This window comes from Falco biarmicus, chromosome 2, assembly GCF_023638135.1.
Source record: "Falco biarmicus isolate bFalBia1 chromosome 2, bFalBia1.pri, whole genome shotgun sequence".
NCBI lineage: Eukaryota > Metazoa > Chordata > Aves > Falconiformes > Falconidae > Falco > Falco biarmicus.
Genome location: NC_079289.1, coordinates 83867367 through 83890317, shown reverse-complemented (window position 1 = coordinate 83890317; position 22951 = coordinate 83867367). Strand labels below are relative to the sequence as shown.

Genomic DNA, 22951 nt, shown 5'->3' with positions numbered 1-22951 from the left:
TTCCATGGTTTTCTCTCTTAAGAGCTGATGTCTAAAAAGTGCAGATAATCACTATCTGCATTTTTTTAAATTAGTACGTTTTAACATCACTCCTGATCTTTTTTTTCTGATTTTTTTAGCCTTAATGAGTGTGTACAATCCCTGCTGATAAGCCTTCTAGAATCTGCAGCAGCAGCAAGTACACGTGTCCTCATGCTGCTGTTTGAAAGCAGTAGGGTGTCAGTGAGCACTGGTCCTTTGTCATGGTCTCTGAGGAGCAGTGCATCCTTACACACAGAATACTTCTGGTGTATTTCTACATTTTAAGCTTTGGGACAGAGTTTTTTATACCTTTCTTGTGATGTAGGGCTGCCTTAACATCAGTGGTGGAAGTGGATTCTGAAAAGAGGGTAAGACATACAGGACATGCAGTTCTTTGCGTTCAGCATAGTAATCCACAAATACTTACCAGACAGTACTTCAGATGGGGCACCCTATTGTGTCCAGCAAGGACTAGCTAGTTACATGGTCAAGTTCTTTATCATATATGGAGTGATTTTTCTGCCTCAGCCTTATTAGTTTCTCTACCCGTAGAGAATTAGAATCTCCTTATAAGTAATACTTTAATCCCATCGCATTAGATGATTTTTAAAAATCTAGGAAAGACAATCTACATTGCCTACAGCCTTGCAATGTATATATAATTTCTGATGATGATGTTGCAACTCTGTTGTATGTATAGGAAAGAAGACCTTTAAAAAAGGAAAAAAGGGAGACTCTCACATGCCATCTGGAGGTATATTAGAAGTCCTCATCAAAGAAGCAAAGAATTTAACAGCAGTGAAATCAGGAGGCACATCCGACACATTCGTGAAAGGGTTTGTGGGGGTTTTTTTCTCACCATTTTTTTAATGGCTGCACTGAATCACATTTTGGCTGACCCATTTTTTTTCAATATGCCTCTATATGTGTGTATGGAGTGTCAGTCCTGAAAAGCAACTGGCACCTTGAAATAGTATGCTGAAGAGAAGAATGCTGTGGAATAAGGGTAGAGAGGTACGACTTGGCCCAGCGGTTAAATACAATTGTATTTACATACCACTCAGTCAAGAAACAGAACTGTTCATACATAAGTATCCAGTGTGCTGATGTGCATGCTGTTATAGAATATAATGTTTAGAAAAGAAAACATTTCCACTGAGTTGGTAGAGAGAGGTAGGTGAATATTCATCACTCCTGAAGGCAAGAAATTGTAAATTAGGGCTCTCACACTGGAGATGATACCTGATCTGATGGTGGCATTTACATTTTCAGTAAATTGAAACTGTACATATTTTTTAATAAGAGGAATAACCAGACTAGTCCTGAATAAGAAACTTATTTTCAGGAAGATAGAAGTCTGTTTGGATTCCCTGGAAAACTGCAAATAGCACCTATAAAAGCTGGCACGCTCCATCAAGTTGAGCTTCTTTCTAATGGATGTCACCTGAAACATACAGAAAAAGAAAACTGATTAAGTGTGTGAGGAAATTCTGTTTTGATTCCAGTAAATATGCTAAGTGAGAAAAGAGTTTTCTCACTTAAACTATACATAGTTTTGGGTTGGGTTTTTTTCGTAGTGCTTAATTGGGAAAGCTCTTTGGCATGCAGCACAGTGTCAAGGCGCACATTTAAACCCTGAGGATTCCAAGGAAGTTTGTCACTGATTTCAAACATAGCGTCTTAACTCTAATTTAGTGTCTTGTTAACGTTTAATATTCTTTGACAGAAGATGTTTAAAACTTCTGCTCTGATGGCTTTCAGGTTTGATTTTAAAGATGTATAATTTTGAAAAGTTTAAGGTCTGTGTCATGTGCCTGTATGCATGTGGATACATAAAAATATACAGAGTATGACATATATGCACCTTTTTATTAGATAAGCAACATTTTGTGTCAGACAGTCAAAATCCAAACTATACAGAAAATGTTACATTTAGAATATACCTGTTTTGAATAAAATGACCATAATCCTGCATACCTCATTATACTGGATTTTTCATAAATGTAAGTTATATGTTAAAAGTGTTACATTTAGGAAAAAACAGATAACTTAAAGCGTTTCTCTTTACCAGTTTTTGCTCTTATTGCTAGCTTTCAGAACTGCTGACTTTTAGATATGCTGTAGTTCATTAGTAATGGTTTGAGCATTGTTACTAAATGGAGATCATAGAAAACATCCCAGCTTTAATGCCTTGGAGGAGCCAACAAAATTTATCTTGATGTTGTAGTGTGATTCAAACTATCACTAAGCTCATAGACATCGTGCAGAAAAAGTTTGAGCTGTTCTTCCTATGCATTTGTTCTCCCATGCCATGTTTCTTTTCCTAACATGTGTGAAGGCATTTCCTTTTACTGATACCCCTGCAGCTCGCTCCCACCTGGAGGTCGCAACAGACTTCAGGGAGAAAATGTTGTCAAAGTTTTTTTACATTAGCAGTAGCAAAGTGGGGCAAATAATTCTTCGGACTATAATTAGTTAGTCATGTCAGCTACTGCTGACGTGGATCATTCAGTACAGTGCAACAGGACCCCGTTTACCTTGGACTGCTGGTCTGCCATGTGTCATGGCCAAATGCACAATCAAGTTGCCATGAACCAGTTGAGATGCTGCAGTGGTCTAAGCTGCACTGTTAGCTTGAGGTAATCTGGCATAGATTAGCCCACAGTTAGCCTACTGTAGTAACTAGCTCATGTTTATTGTCAAGTAAAAGCCTGCACAGGAATCCTGATCGAGGCCTAGTGATGCAATTTGTCTGTATGTCTGACCCCTTAGTGTTTATGTGCGACCACATAGTTACTGCATTAGCTTTGCTGAAGGAGAAGGTACAGACTATGAAAATTTGTAGAGACCTCTGATTTTCAACTAGAGTATTAAATTCTTCTAGTTTCACTAAAGGAATTCTCCAGTGAACGTGAAGTGTGAAGAACCTGTCAGACTTCACAGCTTTTGTGTTTCTGCACTGAATGGGGCTTTAGGCAACTCAAATTAATGATGCAAAGCTGCTGAAGTTCCTTCCTTATCAGTCATTTTCATTTCTTTCTGGAGGACCTCGTGTCCTGCTTTGGGAAGGACACTGGATAAGGTGATTCCAGAGGCTCCTTCTAGCCAGTGTTTTTATGATTCTGTCCATATTTATCCTCACTGAATTAAAAAGATGGTGGTTAAGACCCAAGACTTGGGGCAAGGAGACCTAATTCAAGTTTCTGCTGGTGATAACTGATGAACAAACCGAAGAACAAACGGAGCACAAATGTGAAATATGCACTTCAAGTACATGCTAGATATATTAACAGTGGGAAGTTGGGGTCCTGATCCCATTTAAGCCTCTATATGATTGTAATTATATGTTAATATTATGTGACAATCACTCTACATACTCAGTTTTCCTTTTCTGTATCTCCCAGATACCTACTCCCAGATGACAGCAAAGCTACAAAACACAAAACTCCCATAATAAGAAAGAGTGTGAACCCCCAGTGGAATCATACCTTTGCTTTCAGTGGCTTGAATTCAAGGGATCTACATAACGTCTGCCTAGAGCTGACTGTGTGGGACAAGGAGTCGCTCTCCAGTAACATTTTTTTGGGAGGTGTCCGTTTGAGCACTGGAAATGGTAAGGACCCATCTGACTCATGATTGCTTTCCTTATGCTGCTTTCTTTCCTCACCCCACATGATTCGTGTATATGGACAGAAATGTTACTGAGCATATGGCAAGTATGTGGGAACTTGGGGCAGTAGACAAGGGAGAGAAGACATGTAATCTGTAGATTAGTTCTTTCCTCCATTGAGTGAGACACAGAAATTTGGTGCCCAGTTGTATTTCTGCACAGTCTAGAACAACTGGGAATACCTTGGAAGTGTTTCTTAGCATCCTGGTGAGAAGGAGGAGACTACTTATGTCCAGCAACAGCCTTTCTGCTGACAAAGGTGTGATCTGGAAGAGGCATGAATCCGTTCCTCCTCTGTTAGGACAAAGTTTCTTGTGGTGCAGAGTGGGGAGGTTTATGTGCCTCTGTCCATGTGCCACAAAGTTTAATGACAAGCTGGTGCTCTCCAGGAGCCACCTGTTTTCAGTGTAACTCCCTGTATAGGTGGTGTAAAGCGCTTATCATCTTTCTTATACACTGTTGGAGCGAATGAGCAAGGATGTTAAATAACTGCTTACTAACATGGAGAAATACCTCGTGTTTTTATAATTGCCAGGTGTAAGTAATGGTAAGGAGGTCGACTGGATGGACTCTCAAGGGGAAGAGCAGCACCTCTGGCAGAAGATGATTGACAGTCCGGGAGCTCCCGTGGAGGGGATATTAATGCTGAGATCCAGCATGGGAAAACGCAGACTCTGAAAGACTTTAACTACTGAGGGGTACCACAGGTACTCCTGACCTCGGTGGTGTTCAGGCTTTCGTCACTTTGCCCATTTGAAAGTGGGAAAGTTGTTGTACTCTTTGCCTTGGAGATTAAGGCTCCAAGTGAGATTTTAATGCATTCTGCACTTTCATGCGCATGTTTTTAACCCAGGCTCCTTGTACGGATTATGTTTTACCTGAAGCCAGTGAGAATATGACCTCGTACAGAGATCGGACTGGCTTTCTCTGTCCCTTCTGGTGACTGGTGTGCAGCTGATGAACACCTCTGCCTATGGGGAGCACAAAGTCAGAAAATTCTCTAGTTAGTAATTTTGTAAGTAATGCCTGGCTTACGTATCTCCTTCTGGGTCAAAGATGGCCTAGGAGACAGCAGTGATACCATACAAGCAGATCCAGGGCAAGTCTGTGCTTTGGCACTTGAAAGATAAGAAGCCATAATGTTATGAAGGATAAGAAACAACGTTCCTTTCTCATGTTTGCTTGTTGGGCTGTGCAGGGTGGCAGGCTTGGCACCGGGCAGCTCCCCAAGGAAGGCCAATGCACTGTGCTGCACGCTAGAAATAGGCAGCAGGTGAGCTGGTGTACGGTGCTGGTGTCCTGGCATTCTCTGGGTTAGTTTAGTGCACCGTATAAAAGGCAGACTTGGTTCAATGTAATCAAAGAGCCTCTAATGAAAATAAATCATAACAAATCCCCAGTTTCCAGAACTACATGGCATTACTGTGTTTTTCATTCAGCTGACAGCTCTAGCCAAGACCTTCTGATGCCATACAGAGGGAGTATGTTCACATGCCTGTCCCCATCTCATACATCGCTGAGATGAGACACATACTGCGTTTGGAGACAGTTATCTGAGACCTTCATTCAACAGATCATGTAGCAAAGTGACGTGTAAAGCACAGGCCAGACTGATTTGCACAACCGTGGAATTTTCTCTGAATGTGCTGGGATTCAAACACATGCCCATTCACATTAATTATTAACCAGAGTAGGTCTTTTTTTCTCCTGAATATCCCCCTGCAACTTAACAGTAGATTTAATGATAAGAGTGAGGTTTGGCCAATTCAATCATTAATCTTATTAACTGTGACAATTGTTCAACAGTAATTCTGCTACTTGGTTTCCTAAAGTGATTTTACACCTGCTTAAATCCACCAACCTTTGGGGACTTACACAGGTCATCTGTGAAGAGCATACTGTTTTGAATAGTTGTTGTGGGCTACTCCTACCGTAATGAGATAAGATTATAATCTTTTTTCAAGGACAGCACATGTCTGCTTGCAAGATTGGATGATAATGTAATTGTGTGGCATGTCATTGCTCAGGGTATAAGACAAAGGAAGATCAGCAAACTGACTGAACAACATTTCTTCAGAATTTTCCAGAATTAGAAAGCTTCCTACTTGAACTGGTAAATTAATCTGTAGCCATTCTACCTTTTTTATTCTTCTCCTCAAATGTTTTATTTTTGGAAGTAGTATTAGTACTAAGGAAACAAATTGAAATATATGGAAATATAATCCTTACATAGATTACTGGAAAACCCCCAAAATTTCAAAGAATGTATCATTCCCTGTAGATCAAAACATCAGTATTCAAAAGATTTCTGCGAAGAACAAAGACCATAAAATCTGATTTTTTTTTGAGATACAAATGTTGTTCTTCACAATCAGAACCTGCAAGAAATCTAGACTGAACAACAGAATATGAATAGCCAGAGTAACGACAGCTGGAAATTTGATATCTCTAGCTGTTTTAGTGTACAATTATGTACATGTATTTAAAGCTGAATCCAAAACCTTAAAATGTGATGTCCATTCCTTTTTTTTTTAGGATATTGTATACTGGTTTTGGTTTGAGTGGCTTGCAACTGTGGGGAAGGTTACAAGCAGTCTTTTAAAATCCTAATACTAACAGATAATTTTGTTGTTGTTAAAAACAGTATCTTAGTTTTAATAAAACAGTTTGTTTCATTGTGAATATTTTCTGATATGACTTTAAAAAATCATTGGAGGTACTGCTTTGCCCAGTTTGAGATCCACAATTTTCAGAAATTACCAAGTCCTCTTTGAAAATAAAATTCCCTTGGAGAATCTGTTTGGGAACCAGAAGTCAGTACTTGCTCAAGGAAACTGACTTTATTTTCCTTCTTTATCAATTCTTCATTTTCTCTGAAGTTCTGCTCAAATTGGGCACTGGAGCAAGTGTAGTCTAGTTTTAGCTGGCTTTTCATTTTATGCCACAGATGCTGTGAACTGATAAATCAGAGCACAAATATCAAGCACATACATTTATGACCATTTTCTTATCATAGTAGTCTTCCTTTAAGTATTAGGTTTGGGTTGTTGGGTTTTTTTGTATCAGTATCCCCAGTGAAACCAAACATAACTTTTGCCACCTGAACTATCCCTCCCTCTAACAGAACTGGTCTGAATTTTCTTGGTTGTTTGTACTGCAAACCTTTATTTATTTTGGGAATAATAATATTATATTGACATAGAGGAACAAGCTTGATTTTTCACTTCCTGGAAGTTGATTCAAAAAGGTAAAGCTTATTAAATCTAAAGAAAATGATTCTTCAGGGCAAAATTCCAGCTAGAGTTGTAGAGGAGCACTGGGCAATTGGATAGTTCTGTTTCATTTCATTTTGACGGTGAAAATGGGAAAAATAATAAGAACACAAAAAATCCTCTGAAGTGGGACACCAAAATGGACACCTTTTTTATTGCAAAATTGAAAACCTTAAAATAATTTTGAACTGAACCAAACCATTTATTTTTACACGGAGTACAAGAGTTTGTCTAATTTTTGAACAGTATTTTCTAACCACCTAAGCATGAACATTTTAGCTAAATCAAGTCTTGCTTTGAAAGGAAAGTCTGTGCTTTACCACATCTTCTGCCTATTTTGGTCCTATGGTAGAGTTTGTGGTGAATGGACTTGCCTGGGAAGTGCCACCCAGCTCATACGCAGGCTTTTAAATTCTGCTTTTTCCTTCCAAATGGCCAAAACTTCACTCTAGGCCTGCACCTGAAATTATAGACCCGGCTATGAATAGGCTGTAGTTGTCAACTGCAGTTCAGTATATGAAAGGAACACTTTCACCTGAGAAGTGGTTTCAGCCAAGGCGGTTGTGTTTGCCGTTGATAGGATTTGGAGTATTACGGTGGAATTACCTTCTAGGTTAGCTGTGACAATTCTGAATTATGGTAGCATATAATAGGTATCACACTCTGCCTCAAATGAGCCTTGGAGGGATGATGAGCATCATATCAATACTAGAGCAATTTGGAAAGCTTTGCTTTTCTATGATGTTATTGGCACATTTGTAGGAAACATCTGATTTGTGGAAAATGTCTCATTTAATTGTATCTCTTACATCTTTGTTCTCTTCCTTTACAAAATTGATCTATGGTTTGGAAGAAGCACAAGATGATTAACTGCAGATGTGATTTCTTGTTTCCCAGATATTTGAATTAATTGCCTATAATTGTGCATCATCATGTACTGTGTGTTACTAGGCTGAACAAAAAGACACAAAGCCAGGAATTAGGCCAAAGCCTTCCTTTTGTATATGTATGTTTATGGTATTGAAGACACATGAATGGTTTAGTCAAGGTTAATTTTTAGGAGAAAATAGCCACAATTTTAATATTGATTCATAAACTGCTGTCCTGAGTAAACAGACACAGCAGAGCTGATATTTCTAAAGTATTTTTCCACACAGACTTGAGTAACTGAAGATGCGTCAGTGGTGAAGAAATCTTCTCTGCATTGCACAGTGTATTTTAGTCTGATACATATTTTTCTAGCAAGGTAACTACAGGGCTTTCATCACTATTTCTTCCCCCTTGTGATCAGATTTTGAGGGTTTGACCCATTAAAGAAGAGTAAAAGTGCAACTTTTACTGTAAAATGTCAAGTGGGGACAGTAAATAAATCTTTAGACAGTGTGGTTATTGCCAGCATCCACCAAAAAGAGCTGATGCTGAGGGCTCTCCAAGTTCTGCCATCAGACTTTAGTATCCAGCCCTGCTCTCCAGAAGTTTCTCTGCTCACTTTATCAGCTATATGGGGGCTTTAGGCTTCTAGATGTTGATGCTCTCACTCGCATGCTTAGATGCCAAAAGCAGGTCAAAATACGTTTGAAATGGCCTCCCCATCTCCTCCACCTGCATTGTTTTACATTTGAGCAAGGGTGGGAGGAAAGCTGCAAAGCCTCTGAGGGATTCTGTTGCCATCTTCCTGTGTTGGAAATCCAAGTATCATTGCCTTCCTTGAATGCCTTTTTAGATGCCACATTTTGATCCTTCTTTCCCAACTGGATGCTTTAGCAGATGGTTTACGAGAGAAGGCATCAGGATGATGAGCATGTTTTGATCATGATGCATTAGACTGGAAGCTTATTCTTCTGTGCATCTTCCAATGCAGATTATGCTAAGGTAGCATGAAAGAAGCATTTTTTTATTTTATTTTATCTTTCTTGTCCTGCCTGGTTAGGCCCTGCCAAGTGCATTTATTCAAAGTTGTAGTCTGCAAAACATCAGCTAAACTGTAACACCAGAGCAGCCATTGAGCATCCACTGGTGCTAATTGATAAGAAGAGGTAACAGGAAGGTTGCATTTAGACTGGCAGAATTTTGGTTTCTTGAGGGATATGCACATTGCCCAGCTTCAGGCACATAAAGTTTGCAGTGTGCTCTGTAGAGTCAGTGAAGAGAAAGGCTGCTTGGATCTCTTACACCTTCAAAACAGAGCTGAGTCCTATTTCCACAGCTGTCTAGTTTGTGGATTCACATAAGATAGTAAGGGTTGTACCTGTATCTTTGTAAGGGTCCCTCTTTCCTTCACCCCTCACTTCAGTTCTGCAACCCTCACCAGAATGTTCTACCTGAATCTGGATACACCAGTATCTGGAAGGAGGCAGCATGCAGCAATTAAGTGATAGTCCCACTTATTTTCACCTATATGAGGCAAAACCTGAAATTTTACTTCCCTAACACACAGTACTGATTTTCAGCACTTTGCAACAATGGCAGAAGTAATTATCTCATGAGAGCTGGTCTATGCGCTTTGTCACCTCTTTTTTTTTTTTTAATAGTTTCTAGAAAATTACAATTATTTATTTATTTTTATTAACCCTAGAGAAATGGTGTTAGAACATGTGATGAATTCCAAAATAGGATGCAGACTTCTATTTGTAGTGGTGTTTTTTACTATAGCCCAGCAGGAGATACTGAGAAGCACGCTAGCAGAACCTTAGCACTGTGTGCCATGAATTTCCTGCCTGGTAATTTCATGTTTTGCAAATGCTGTTTGAGAAGTGGCATTAATACAGTGTTAATTATACTGTGTATATTGACACTGACACCGGAAGGTGAATCTCAGCTTGCTTTTTAGGTGTGTTTTAGGTTGCTTTTGAAACTTACCCTTGCTGCATCTTGGGCCTTTATTTAGATTAGTTATTTCAGCAGGTCTACTTTGTGGCAGTAATATATATATATATATATATATATATATCTGTGTGCTACTACTCCTGACAGCTCCGTGCGTATTTTTGAGGATAGTTCTAATTATTAAGGTTTGCCTACAGCCAAGTGTAGTCATTCATTGTAGCAATTAAGTGAATGTCACGTATCCCTCGTTCTGCCTTTGTTCTGCTTAAGATCTGTTGCTAGCTCTTTGTTTAATTATTCTGCTGGACATGAACAGTATTAGCGGTATGTTAAGTTCTACCCAAGTTTAGACAAAACAAAATGTTTCCTGCCCAGAACATTTTTGTACTACTGTGCACTGTACGTTCAGTTTTGTGGACAAAGGTGGCTGGTAATACATTTGCAGCTGTTGTCAAGATTACTGTTCTATCTGTTAAATTAAAATACTAAAACTTTGCTGTGTCCTGTCTCTCCTAAAATGCATTACAGCAAGCTATAAGAATGTCTCCCAGGAATATCCCACATTATCTCACTGAGGTAAAGACATTACTTCACTTACATGTGATGAATAATGCAAGAGGCCTGGCCTATCTTCAGAGGTGGGATGCCATTGAAAGTGTCACGCTCTCTGCTTTTTTGTTTGTCCTAATTTCTACACTTCATGTGTTTTTAAGCTATTTTTTATTTCACAAGCATTAAACCTGTTTTAACATGCAATTCTAAGAATAAGGGAAATGCAGCATTCTCTTCCCTCTTGCTAGACAATTATTTCACGTGTGGCTTAACCCTGCATGTTCAGGTCCTCCCTTCCATCTCTGAGTCTCCCACCTCTTCCCTAGTTCGAGCTCCTGCCCACCTGAAAGTCCAGGTATGTTCAAATTGCAACTTTTCTGTAATTACTGGTCCTGATTTATTTATTTATTTTAGAGAAAAAGCAAAAAGCATTTGAACACTCAATTTACACTTTCAGCTGAGTCACGTTCACTTGAATTTACCGCTGAGGGCTCTCTTCCATCTTCTTTTGGTTCTCTAGTTGCCTGGGTTTTTGGGGTCTTCCTGTCCCTTCCCAACTGCCTGAGGAACTAGGAGGTAAATAATGCTCCTGGGCTCTGGGTCTGTGCTTGCCTCGGCTTGCTTTGCAGGACTTTGAAAGTCTGGCTCAGTCCGTTGGGTTCCTGCACCCAGGTTAAGGGGAGACCATCTCCGTGGGATTTGCTGGTCTCTTGGTGTGATTTGGGCACAGACAGCTGGCTCGTTTGCCCTCACACCACTCCCATCTAGCTTGTCTCCGTGCTGGCTCTGGCCTTTGTGGAGGTGGGAGGTCAAACACCCATAAACTGGAAGGCAGCTGCAGGGGGAAGAGCCCTCCTGCCTTTTCTTCACTCCCTGTACCTTTGCTGGGACTGTTCTTAAGGATTCGCTTGGGGGGTCTAGAAGACACTTCTATAACTTCTGTACAATTGAACTGCAGTTTCTCCTCCCCTTCTCTATGAGGTGACAGATGAGAAGTTCTCCTTGTAAATCTGAAGTATGGACTAACCTAATAATTCAAATGCAGGTCTTGGTTATGTCCTGCTTTCAGCTGGGATGGAGTTACCCTCTTAGGAGCTAGTATGGTGCTGTGTTTTGGCTTTGCTGTGAGACTTTTCAGTTCCTCAGGCCGTGCTTGCAAAAAGGCTGGAGGGGCACAAGGAATGGGGAGAGGACACAGCCAGGCCAGCTGACCCGAACTACCCAAAGAGGCATTCCATACCGTGGGACACCGTGCCTGGTATATGTATGTACCTGGGGGGTGGCCAGGGAGGGCAGGTCACTGCTGGGGCACTGGCCGGGCATCAGTTGGCGGGCGGTGAGCAGTTGCCTTGTGCACCATGTGGTCCTTTCTTCCTTTCCCTCTGGATTTTATTCTTTCCCTTCCCCTTTTCATCATAACTGTTATTGCCATCATTGTTGTTATTGCCCTTTCATTTTTATTCTGTTTCAACTATTAAATTGTTCTTATCTCAACCCTCAAGTTTTACATTCCTTTCCAACTCTCCTCCCCATCCCTCTGGGCCGGGGGCAGTGAGTGAGCGGCTGCGTGGGGCTTGGTTGCCGGCCGGGGTTAAACCACGACAGGTTACTTCTTGGGTGCATGGATGGCAATGGCAGACACGGTGGTAACCAGATGTGCACCAGCACACTCTGCAGTGACAATGGCTTTCCCATCTGTTCCCCTTGCATTTTACAGGGTGTGCAGCAGCTGGATCACCGCTTGAGAGGCCAGAGAAATGCACGTGCTATCCACAGCTGCCAATGTCCTCGCTGGCTCCTTTGGCCCCAGCAGCCTTGCTGCTCTCTGCCTTCCAGTGTCTGCAGATGCTTTCCCACTCTTCCCGTCACTGAGCTGCCATAAAAATATCCTCCAGCCACAAACGGGGAGAGAGAAATGGGCAGCAGCTACCAGCTGAGAGGAGCAGTGCCATCCGCTGATGGTGTGAAGTGCTCGCTCCCTTCTCCCTTTTCTGTGGACATAACAGCGCCGAGACTGAGGTGAGTGGCTGGAAGTCATCTAGCGCTCAGATTGCACAGTCTAAGCTCCATTATTTCACCACCTCAATTTAAAAAGTGGGTTGTGAACGTAAGAGCATTTAAATGTACTTCAGGTTACTTTTTAGTCTCTGATTTTTCATTAATTATGTGATGCAGGCTGACTCATGCTCTTATGTAAGTACTGAGCTATAACGAAGCTGCATGTTGTAGTCATTTAGTGCAGAGCTGTAAGGGTCATCGGTGTTTTCATTAAAACATAATGCTTTCTGTCCCAGAGGGGACGGTTTGAACTTCAGGAATAGCGATGTGTGACTTCAGTCTTTCCTCTGCAGATACAGAGGAGGTGTGTGATGGCAGGGGTTGTTCTCATCAAATTAGGTGGATTCTTGGGTAGGATCTGGGGAAAATCAGGCCACTCACAAAATTGCTTTGTGCTCATGAGAAACTGATGCCTCCCACAACTTATCCCAGTAGTTTTGTCTGCAAAAGACGTTGTGTCACAGAAACATGAACTCTTTTCTTGTCTAAAATGATTGAAATCTTTTTGCTTCTTTTCAAAAATTGAAAAGTGTCTCCAGACTGATGTAGTAACCCCCAGCCTGTGGCTGTATCCACACACTGTGATCTGTCACACCTCCTGCAACGAACAGCCCGGAGGTGGGAGTGGAAAGGACAAGACTCATGGCAGGTCTTGCTTCTTTGAACCAGCCTGTAATCCTCCCAACTAAATTTCATGTTTCAAACAGGATTTGCATTTTGAACAGCAGTGGTAGGATTAGACCTATGGCAAGAAGAGCCATGTTGGTAGCACAACAAAGATTCCAGCGGGATGAATTACTGGAATGTATTTGAATATTTGGAATTTATTTGAATATAAAAATGCTGTGCTAAAGCGAGAAATACTAAGTCCCTTGTTAAATCACTCCTTTCCCAAAAGGCCGATCTGCAACATCCCTGCAAACCATATACGCAGGCTGATTTGACTCCAAAACAGAGATGGCACATCATGTTTTTCACTGTTCCCCACAAAAATGTACAACAGAAAATGCCAGAAACCTTGTATTACTAATCAAGAACAGCTTTCCTTAATCACAAGATTTTAATAGATGTTCTGTGTAGAACTATAACTAGTAATCCAATCACTCATGCACTCTCCTCCACTTAATTCAGTTTCCTGTAACAGCCCAGTGATTGCAATCGCTTTCCTGATTGCAGCAATTGTAAAGCCCCTCCTGTTCACCCAGTCACGAGAGATGACTGGATGCACTGATTCTGTAACTACATCAAAATGGAGCACCCGCAGATGGGAACTGCAGCAATACAGTAGAAAAATCAGACCCATTAGAGATTTTTTTAATTTTTTTAAATTTTAAATCATTGGAGATTAGTTGGTGTGCTTTTCAATGAAGAAAGTGAGGGGGAGAAAACCCCTGTCCACCAGTGCATTCGTGCAATAAGCATATGCATGCTGAAGAACCTGAGCCAGAGAACTGTGACCACGGGTACGTGTATGTATGTGTCCTCAGGCTGCCTCAGTTCCATGTGCAACACTTAAGGCATGAAGCGATCTGGTGTGCCCAGCTATGTCTAGTTTTCTTAACCACTGGTGTTAGGCAGCAGAGGAAAGGAACTTGCGGTACCCCTGTGTCCATCAGCATGCCAGCTGTTATCCTCCTTGCTCCTTTATAGCGGGTCCAGGTTTTACTTTCTTTTTTGTCTGGTCATGTCAGGAACAGAAATGCTATTTCTGTGATTTTTTATTATTATTATTTTTATTTATTTTTTTCAGTCACCAGTTCTGTCCTTGCATCTCGCTCCTAACGGCAACACTCAGAAAGTTCCATCAGGGCTTCCTTGCTCTCTGGTTGCTCATCCTTGCACACCTGCCACCACCACCTGTGGAGTCCAGGGTGTATCTGTATCTATCTTCTTTGCCTCTGGCACCAGCACTGCAGGGAGCCCTCACCTGGGCTGTGCCATGCTTTCATACCTACACTTTAGTGTTTAGTAACAGTGTCCTAACACTCTCAGAAGCAGACCACCCTGTTCAGAAGACAAGGCTTACTACCACCCACCCACTCCCTGATGCTGTCACATTTCAGTCCACAAATTAGCTTTTTGCTAGCTAGTGTCACAGTTGACTTCCCTCTTTTCACATTCATCCCCACATTAATTCACTTGCAGGAATGGTCTTTTTAAAAGGGATTTTCTAATTTCAGCAGCTGTGAGAGACAAAATTCTGGTAAGGATTACTTTCAAGATGCTGCTAAACTGTTCCTCTGCTGAGTGTAAAATTAAAAAAATCTATCTTACAGTCAAAGACAAGCAGTTGGCTGAAAAAACAGGGCTGTGCTCGAGTGACAAGAATGAACAGCACAGACACTGAAGTGCTGATTTTTAGGCACATCAACTTACACATCATACATATCCTGTAAACAGGTATCCAAAGCTGTAAATCACAATTTTCACTCCTTTGATGCTTATATTCTTCATGCAGGATGTATATTCTTCACAGTGGATTGGCAAGTTTGTGAGCTCTAATAAAACAATAGAAAACTCCTTCCTTTTTTGATTGCCTCCTATCATTTTTTATTAAGCAGGGAATATTTTTGTTAATTTGTAAGAAAGCGATAACCTGCAAACAAATATTTTCACAGATCTGGAAATGACAAATGCTTGATGAAATTTCTCTGGGGTTAATGTTTCCCTGCCACGAAATGAACAGCCTGGCTGTCTCCAAGATCAAGAGGGAACAGAATTCTGCTACCCCAAGCCTGTTGACTAAAGCAGAAGCCTATCAGGTAAGAGTGTATTTTTCTATGAAGCACTGCCATATGGGCCTTTAGGAATTACTGCCCAACTTCTACACTGCTCACTGTTCATTTATGGTATTCCTTCTGGCAGTGACTTCCATACTCCTGCCATCAGCTATTCTCTCCTTGCTGCTGCTGAAAACAGGTACTTGCATTTCCTTTGATTTATGCTTTGGGTCCGTGATCAACCATATTATTAGTGGAAATGAAAGACACCACTGGGTTGCTTGTACACTTTGAGGCCAATGTCTCTGTTATAACGGTTTGCAGAGAGGCATTTTGATTCAACTTTTGAATTAATCTATCAACTTAACCCCATGAGGAACTTTAGACAACTATCTGTTTGCAAAACAATATTTTATTAATAAAAAGACTTATAAACAGTAAGAAAGAAACCCCAATTTTACACTGAATGAAAAATCCAAAATAAACTCCCAGAAGCGTGCCTCAGTTTTTCACTCTCTGTACAAGAAACTCCATTGGGTAGTAATCCTACATACACATTTATCTAAAGATGGCTGAAAGTACAAAAAAGCATCATGCATACTTCTCTGCAGAGTAGCTACACAGCTGGACAGACTTAACAGTACACATAAAAAATCTGTACATCAGTGATTAAAAAAGCCATGCTTTGTGTAGCACCAAGGGGAGAATCACATGGAATAAAAAACAACTCACTGACAACTGCAAGCTCTGCAATCATGAATTAGGGACATGACTGACCAATTTCTGCTTGCAGTTTCATCTCTTCTTTTCTCAAGGGAAAATTGTCAATAAGTGCAAAGAGCTCAGCTGGTGTTGCTGGGAAAGGATAGCGTTCCTTGTCCATTCCATGCTTGTCCATCACCACAATGTTGAAATTGTAATGGGGGATCCTCAGCAGCAGCCTGCAAAATAAGGAACGCGTTTTATCTGCCTGTGCGCTTCCAACTAATAATTGGCAGAACCAGCCTGCCGGGCCTAAGCAGCGGAGGCTGTACAGGGTCCGCTCTGTTGCAGCTGTAAGAACAAGAGAGCACAGGTGCCAGCACGTGCTGCAGGCCGTACCTCTGCATTAAGAAAGGGTCAAGTTAACTGCACTCAGCTCTGTTTTCTTCTTAGACCTCTGACTGTTAGTATAGCATACGCCATTACTTATGGTTATCATAAGAGAAAAAAACACACATAAGACCTAAAGGCCTGGAGAAAACCATTGTGATGAAGCTAGAGTTACAAGCAGACTATTCCCTTTCTTGGCTGCCACATGGTATAAAACAACAATGAGAAAAAGCAGAATTAATTTATTGGAGTCAAGTTTTCATCTTCCTAATAATAACCATCTACCTGGTGGTAACTCCAGTTTAGGAGAACAAAAGCCACTGCTAGTCATAGTGGAGTCCTTTCCTTCCAAGTGGTGAATTCCCCTGGAGGTGCAACAGTAGTAAAAAGTGGTGCTCTCTTCATCTTTTCCTTGAAGGAGTGATGAACTAGAAGATCCTTAGACATGCCGTCAGTCAACATCATTGGTGTGGGGAAACTAAATTCAGGCAGCCGTAACAGACAGGCATCAGAACAGGAAAGCTGCCATGAAGAACAGGGTCCAGGGGGGTGGGGATGTTGGTAACATGTGAAGCGTCAAAATTGACTTTCCTCAGCCTTTAACCAAGTTTGAATGCTCTAGGCATTATCTTGTTGCAATTAGGAAGCCTGGTGATTAAATTCAAACTAAAATAAAGTTTGAAGCTAAGCTACAGTGAAACTATATTCCTCTTGTGCCTCACCTAAGAAAAATGCTTACTTTCTACAAATCCAAATGCTAACCTTCTGAGATTTCCAAGTTTTAATGAGTGTACCTGTGCTCATTAATTTACTGAATGCCAATTCTGGACAGCATCTTTATTCAAGATGTTTAAGGGTGCATTTCATTTTGATTTAAGTGCCTTCCAGAACTGGAATGCTGTAATTCACATACTGTAGGAACAACAGAGAAAAAAAATCAAATGGAAAACTTAGAGTGCAGGGCAGGGAATAAGGGGTTACCAGAGCTTATTATTTTCTACAGAGTCACAAGAAAACTATTTTAACTTCAGTAAAAGTACTTTTATTCAAAAAAAAAAGTAAAAGACAAGCTTTTTGTGCTCTCTTTCTCCTTTTACAGAGAACCAATGTTTTTATTTTTTGTAATCCAAAAAAGCCTCTCTGACTTGTCAGCCTTTTTTATTGTCTCAAATTAAAATTCACTCAATTTCCTCAGGCATAACACGAAGATGTTGCCTAAAATGCTCCTGGACTTTTTTCCTGAATAACTACTACTTTCCCTGCCAATGAGGCTTTCACTTTTGGCTCTTGTAGTCCTCTTGTCCCTAGAAAATGCTGGCACTTGAAGTCTGCCTTTTAAGTGCAAACCAACCTCCTGTCAGTCTAAAACCAAGTCAGAACAGTTTAGGCACCTCAGTAAAACTGCTGAATGTTGTAGTCAAGCTAGGGAGACTGAGATAATTTCCCCTTTGAAATACTGCCCGTATCATTTCTACATGTGGGACTTCAAAGAGCAACCATTGCTTCCCTTTCTGGCCTGGCCACAACCACCAGCAGCACTGCAGAGATGAGCTGCCACTGCCATCTGGGGCTGCACCGGTGGCTGCTCCAAGGCTGTCCTTGCTAAGTGATTGCAGCCTGTCATGACTGCATTAGACCAATTCCAGCACAAACGCGGACATACTTGTTTTCAGTGGTAGCATCCAAAAAATACAGACCTATAATGTGATCAAAGTGACAGCCAGGGAGTTCACATGAATCCAGAAATTCACTCAGTTTGAGCAGAGGGACAAGGAAGACATGGCACTTGAAAGAATGATGTATACTTCAGCTTGTTTAAAATTTAAATGGGTCACAGCCTTAATTTCATAAATAATAAATGCCCATAAATTTGCAGTACCTATTACATGGAGAGAGCAAATTAATCCTAAAACTTCCTCATCAACATCTACCTTCCAGTGTCTAGCTATGTACATTAGAGTAGAATATGTATGTTTAGAGATTAAGATGCAGGGGATCAAAAGCAATACATCATGCATGCTAAGGTGCCAACACACCAGTAGTGAGAGCTTAGTTTACCTGAGTTGCAGGGCAAGTGATGGGGGCAGCAGCTTTACACCTATTCTTCCTATCTGTGCTGGGAAGACACCAACCAATTCAACTACGGTGACATGTCGGAGGTCTAAACCACACTGTGCTGGCTGGAGGGTTAAAAGAAGAAAGAGGTGTGTTAATTATCAGTGAGGGAACAGGGGGTTGTTTCAAGTGTGCAGCAAGTGCTCACAGAGTCCAATTTTATGTGAGATGGTTTAAGCTAAAACGGGAGCATACTTTGAAAAGTCTCTAATTCTCACTGCAAAGAACTAGAGCTTCATGACTCCAGGGGATATTAAATGACAGATTATTAACTACCCTGAGAAAAACAACACACAGAGACCACCCTAGGAGAAATAAACTTGTCTTTGTAATGACATGAAATGATGCCAGGGTATTAAACACTGTGCCAGTAGTCTAATTAATTTAGCAATCAAAACAAGGTCTGTGAAATGGAAGTTGACTGCAGAAAGTTTTCTTTCATGACAACTTGTCTGACCACTGTCAAGCAGTGGGAAATGTACTACAGCCATTAAATTCAGCATTTTAAACTATTTCATTTTGATCAATATATTGAATTCTCTTGCCAAGTTAATCTAATAGGGAGAAAGAAAAAAAATTATTATTTTTTTAATACAACAGTCACTTAAGCCAGCAGTTTGCTACAGTTGTGAGAAAAGAAACAAGACAGAAGCACTTACTGCTGTGAAAGAATACAGGACTGGCTCTTTTCCCTAAGGACACAGATACATTTCTGAGATACATCCCTACGTCTAGCAAGAACCCAACAAGAGCATCCCATTTACAATACATAAGAAGGACAATTACCAGAAGTTTTCTTTTTTTTGGAACAAAATACAAAGATAGCTCCAGCACTCTGGATGATTTCTATGCCGAGGCTCTGGTCCTTTCTTTGCTGGTGCACTGGTTATTTCTGAAGCTATTCACATTTCCTTGCACTGTAGTTACCAAGTCTGTAAGCCTGCATGAACTGCAACCACTGAAGTGCTGGATGGTTTGGGGGGTTTTCAGCTTCATTAGGAGCTGCATTAGGGAATGATTATTGAGCACAAGTAAATATTAAATTAATATGGGGAGGATGGAAAAGGGCCAGAACTGCCTGGGATTCAGCGACTGGTCTGTCAGAGGCAGCACAGTCCAGAATGGAGCTGAATTAGAGACTGGGGAGACGTTTCAACTCAGACCCCTCTGGATTACTCCAGAACCGTTACTGCTTCAGCCAAGTTCTTCAGTGGCTGAAACATAACAGCTGAAGTTTGTGGATTTATATCAAACAGTGAAGTTTGTCCTCTTGTGTCCTTCTTTATAGATAAATAATAGTTGCACCCCCCCTGAAATGTGTTTTACCTGCAGCATTCCCAACTGCATCCTGTAGAAAAAGTTGGCTGCAGTAGGCGTTGAAATAATTAGCAGTCTCCGCTTCTCATAAAACTGATCCAGAAGTGCAGCTGCAGTCCTCACATTCACATTAATATTCATGGCTAGAATTAAAGCAAAAGTTATAGAGCATACTGAAAACAGATCTATTTCTAAAAGCACAAACTGTTAAGACAGAAGAAGCATAAGAACAAGAAATAATAATAAAGAAGATATGGGTGAAATACTGGCCTCATTGAAGCCAACAGTTTTATCTTAAGCTGTTCTGACTTGCAAGATGGACTGACTCCAGAATGAGAAGTTTTGTAGAGAGCTCTGAGCTAAAACACCTATCAGTTGTGAGGTACCACCACCATCCTAGGAAAGAGCAGCCAAAGGTGGCAAAGGCTTCAGCTGTAAGCGCAAATTGGCAGAGGAGACAGAGATTAAGTTTCTTACCTCTAGGGCATTAAAATTTACAGTTGTATTCCACCCCACACCCCATTCCCAGATTCTCATTGCCACAAGAACCATTGCTCTGGCAGCCCTTCTGGTAAAGTGGTGAAATACTCACTTACGTGCACAGGTTGGCTCCACTCCTGACCACCCCAAATTGTACTGGCATACTCTAGCTGGGCTTCCTTGCAGCTCATAGCCACCAATGCAGGAGAACTCACACGTAGCACCATAGTTATTTCCATCACCTGAACACTTGATGTATCCATTATCTGGGGCATTTAATTTCACACAGCGCCTGACTTTTAAGCAAGAGGCCAAAAAAAAAAATTAAAGACAAGGCATGAATCATCCTGTTTATTACTAGGGTAGCATGACCAGTGGAATACCAGTATTGAAGATATTTTTCTGTTTGTTTTCTATATTATTAATATATTTTAAAATCCCAACCAAACAAAAAAAACTCCTCTTAACTCATATGTAAACTAAAATGATACAGATATATAGCTGTATGCTGGTGACAAAAGGTCATGGAGCACAAAAAAAAAGCTGAAGCTGAAACCTACAGGTTTCATCTGTGTATTCAACTCCAGACTTTAAGATCTGGACTTGTGAAAGGGCAGCTCTGCTTCACAGCTGTGAGTCACAGCTGAAAAAAACCCTTCGCATACTTGTTTCAGCAGCTCACAAGCTAAGGATCAGGTAGAAGCCAGCAGGAGGTAAAGGATGAGGAGCTGGAAGCAGGACAGATCAATACAGCTCTCCCCTGACGTGCAGAGCGCAGGCTGTCCGTCCTTCTGCAAGCCTGGCCCGCAGGGTCATGAGCAAGGTGGCGTTCTCCCTTTCAGCATCAACATACAGTTTGCATACACATACATATGGAGACAAATACAGAAACGAGGATATTTCTCAAATCGCCTACTAAGCCAGATGGAAATCAGTGACTGTATTTATAGGGTAAAACATCATTCTTACCTCTGACTTTAACAAGAAATTTGCAAGTGCCTTTGTTTTCAGCTCTGTCATACACAGTATATTGGATTTTGTGGTCGCCTTCTGGAAAATGTGACCCTGGTGGCAAACCTTTCAAAATAACACTAAAACAGGAGATAAAACAGGGCAGACATTTATAAAGTCACCAGTATTTTCCTCCTGGCAATGCTGTAAAAGCCTGAAGAGTGACATTTGTGGCATGCTAAGATTGTCTGGCTGCACTGCATGACTGAGGGCTGAGAGCAAGCAAAGGAAGAAGCTGGGAAGCAGCAGCCAGAGTATTTAAACTTGCTACCAACAGCCCACCCCTAGAGTTGTACAAAAGGGTCTCACCTTGCTGAGAGACAAGGGAGGCAGAGCAGGCAGGGCCCGCTTGCTTCCATAAGACAACCAGTAGTGTAGCCAAGCATCACGCCATGCCCAAAGGAACTTGAGCTTCTTTTTCCTTACATATGGGAAAGAGACTGATCTTCCCACATTTTGTATTGTGAACAATCCACTGTCAGGGCTGCAGCGTAACCCAGAGCTGGCAGCGTAAAAAAAATTTCCTGCCTCTTACAGTGGGGATGTACCCTGTCTGGCTGTCTGTACTGCTCCTATGATTGTCACTTGCGACTGTTCACATGTACAGAAGTGGAATAGAAAGCAAGATTTATTGCCACAGCAGAAGGGTGTGGTGATTCACAGAAGAAGAAAACACCTGGAACTTGTTCCTATCATGCAAACGCAGCAGGAGAATACACACATGTTAAACTTCTCCTCATTATTGAAGCAGTAAGGTTGAGCAGTGTTCCATGTAATGCAAAAGCTTATGTACTCAAGGCACTGCAGGACTCAGTGTATTTAAGGACAGCACTGCATGTTCTATAAAATATCACAGTTTAGCAAGATTTTATAATATTAGAGATGTAATTTATGGAAAAGCTCCCCAGATTCAACCTCTTGGGATGAGAACAGTTATCCATATGACAAAGTCTACGTGGGATATTCCTCATTTTTTTTTGTCTGCCAGATATCACTTCATCAAAAAAGACTATGGGATTTCTTTGTTCTGATGCTTTTCAGGTTTTGTCAGGCTTGATTTTTTTAATGCTGTTAACTGCCACAGAACTATTATATCAGATATCAACAGCAATATATTTTTAATTGTGCAATGAATTCTTTCTGATATTATTTAAGTTATAGCAATAAAAAGGCAGTGTCACTGTGTCTTTCAACAGCTTTTTTGTATTTGCATAAAACTGTAAACATCTTTAGGCTTACAACTCTGAGATTTTAAGCTTAACCAGTCCACTAATATGCCGTTAGAAGATGTAATTTGCTTACTGAAAGCAGCAGATTTTCTTTACCCTTACCATTACAATACTCTAGCTAGATTGCTATAAATCCTGCACAATAAAGATGGGAAAATCAGAAACAGCGGTAACATCACAAGTACACCTTGCTTTTCTGGAAGACGTGACTGTGAAACCGTAAAATTGACAAGGAAATTTTGAAGAGTTAAGTTTGAATCCAATGTTTAAAGCTACCAAATATTCAAACAAGAAGTATTGAAAGGTAACTGCAGAACGCTGGGACATCAGCAGCCAGTGCTACTTCAGGAAGAAGCCTAAAGATGATTGCAGACACTGTTTTGTGACACAATTCACCTTGATTTTTTTTAAGACAGTCAAAATTGCCTCTGCTGCTACCTCCAATGCACTATTCTCTTTTCATTGTTATGTATAAAAGGTAACTTTCTGTAAGAAAACTTGTTGACTATGAGACTCACAAAGCAGCTCTGGAAAATTTCACAGGTGCAGTCAAAATACTATTGTTTATTCCACCAGCTCTAAAATAAC

The 22951-nt window shown here is 40.9% G+C and overlaps 2 protein-coding genes across 5 annotated transcripts in view; one reads left to right on the top strand and one right to left on the bottom strand.

Annotated features, from left to right (window-relative positions):
* The window catches only part of SYTL5 (synaptotagmin like 5), a 94397-nt gene extending 84107 nt beyond the window's left edge, over nt 1-10290 (top strand). For both annotated transcript variants that reach the window (XM_056329425.1, XM_056329427.1), the window contains 3 exons: nt 722-857; nt 3426-3634; nt 4227-10290. In XM_056329425.1, coding sequence (XP_056185400.1) covers nt 722-857; nt 3426-3634; nt 4227-4369 — 488 coding nt within the window. In that variant the 3' untranslated portion in view covers nt 4370-10290. The remainder of the gene's footprint in view (nt 1-721; nt 858-3425; nt 3635-4226) is intronic.
* A 5221-nt stretch (nt 10291-15511) lies between these two features.
* SRPX (sushi repeat containing protein X-linked) overlaps nt 15512-22951 on the bottom strand; it is a 48042-nt gene continuing 40602 nt past the window's right edge. For 2 of the 3 annotated variants that reach the window (XM_056329601.1, XM_056329602.1), the window contains 5 exons: nt 21093-21214; nt 20240-20419; nt 19653-19786; nt 18270-18391; nt 15512-16060 (listed from right to left, as the gene is read on the bottom strand). In XM_056329601.1, the coding sequence (XP_056185576.1) occupies nt 15880-16060; nt 18270-18391; nt 19653-19786; nt 20240-20419; nt 21093-21214 (739 nt within the window). In that variant the 3' untranslated portion in view covers nt 15512-15879. The remainder of the gene's footprint in view (nt 16061-18269; nt 18392-19652; nt 19787-20239; nt 20420-21092; nt 21215-22951) is intronic. The other variant, XM_056329603.1, reaches the window with a different exon arrangement.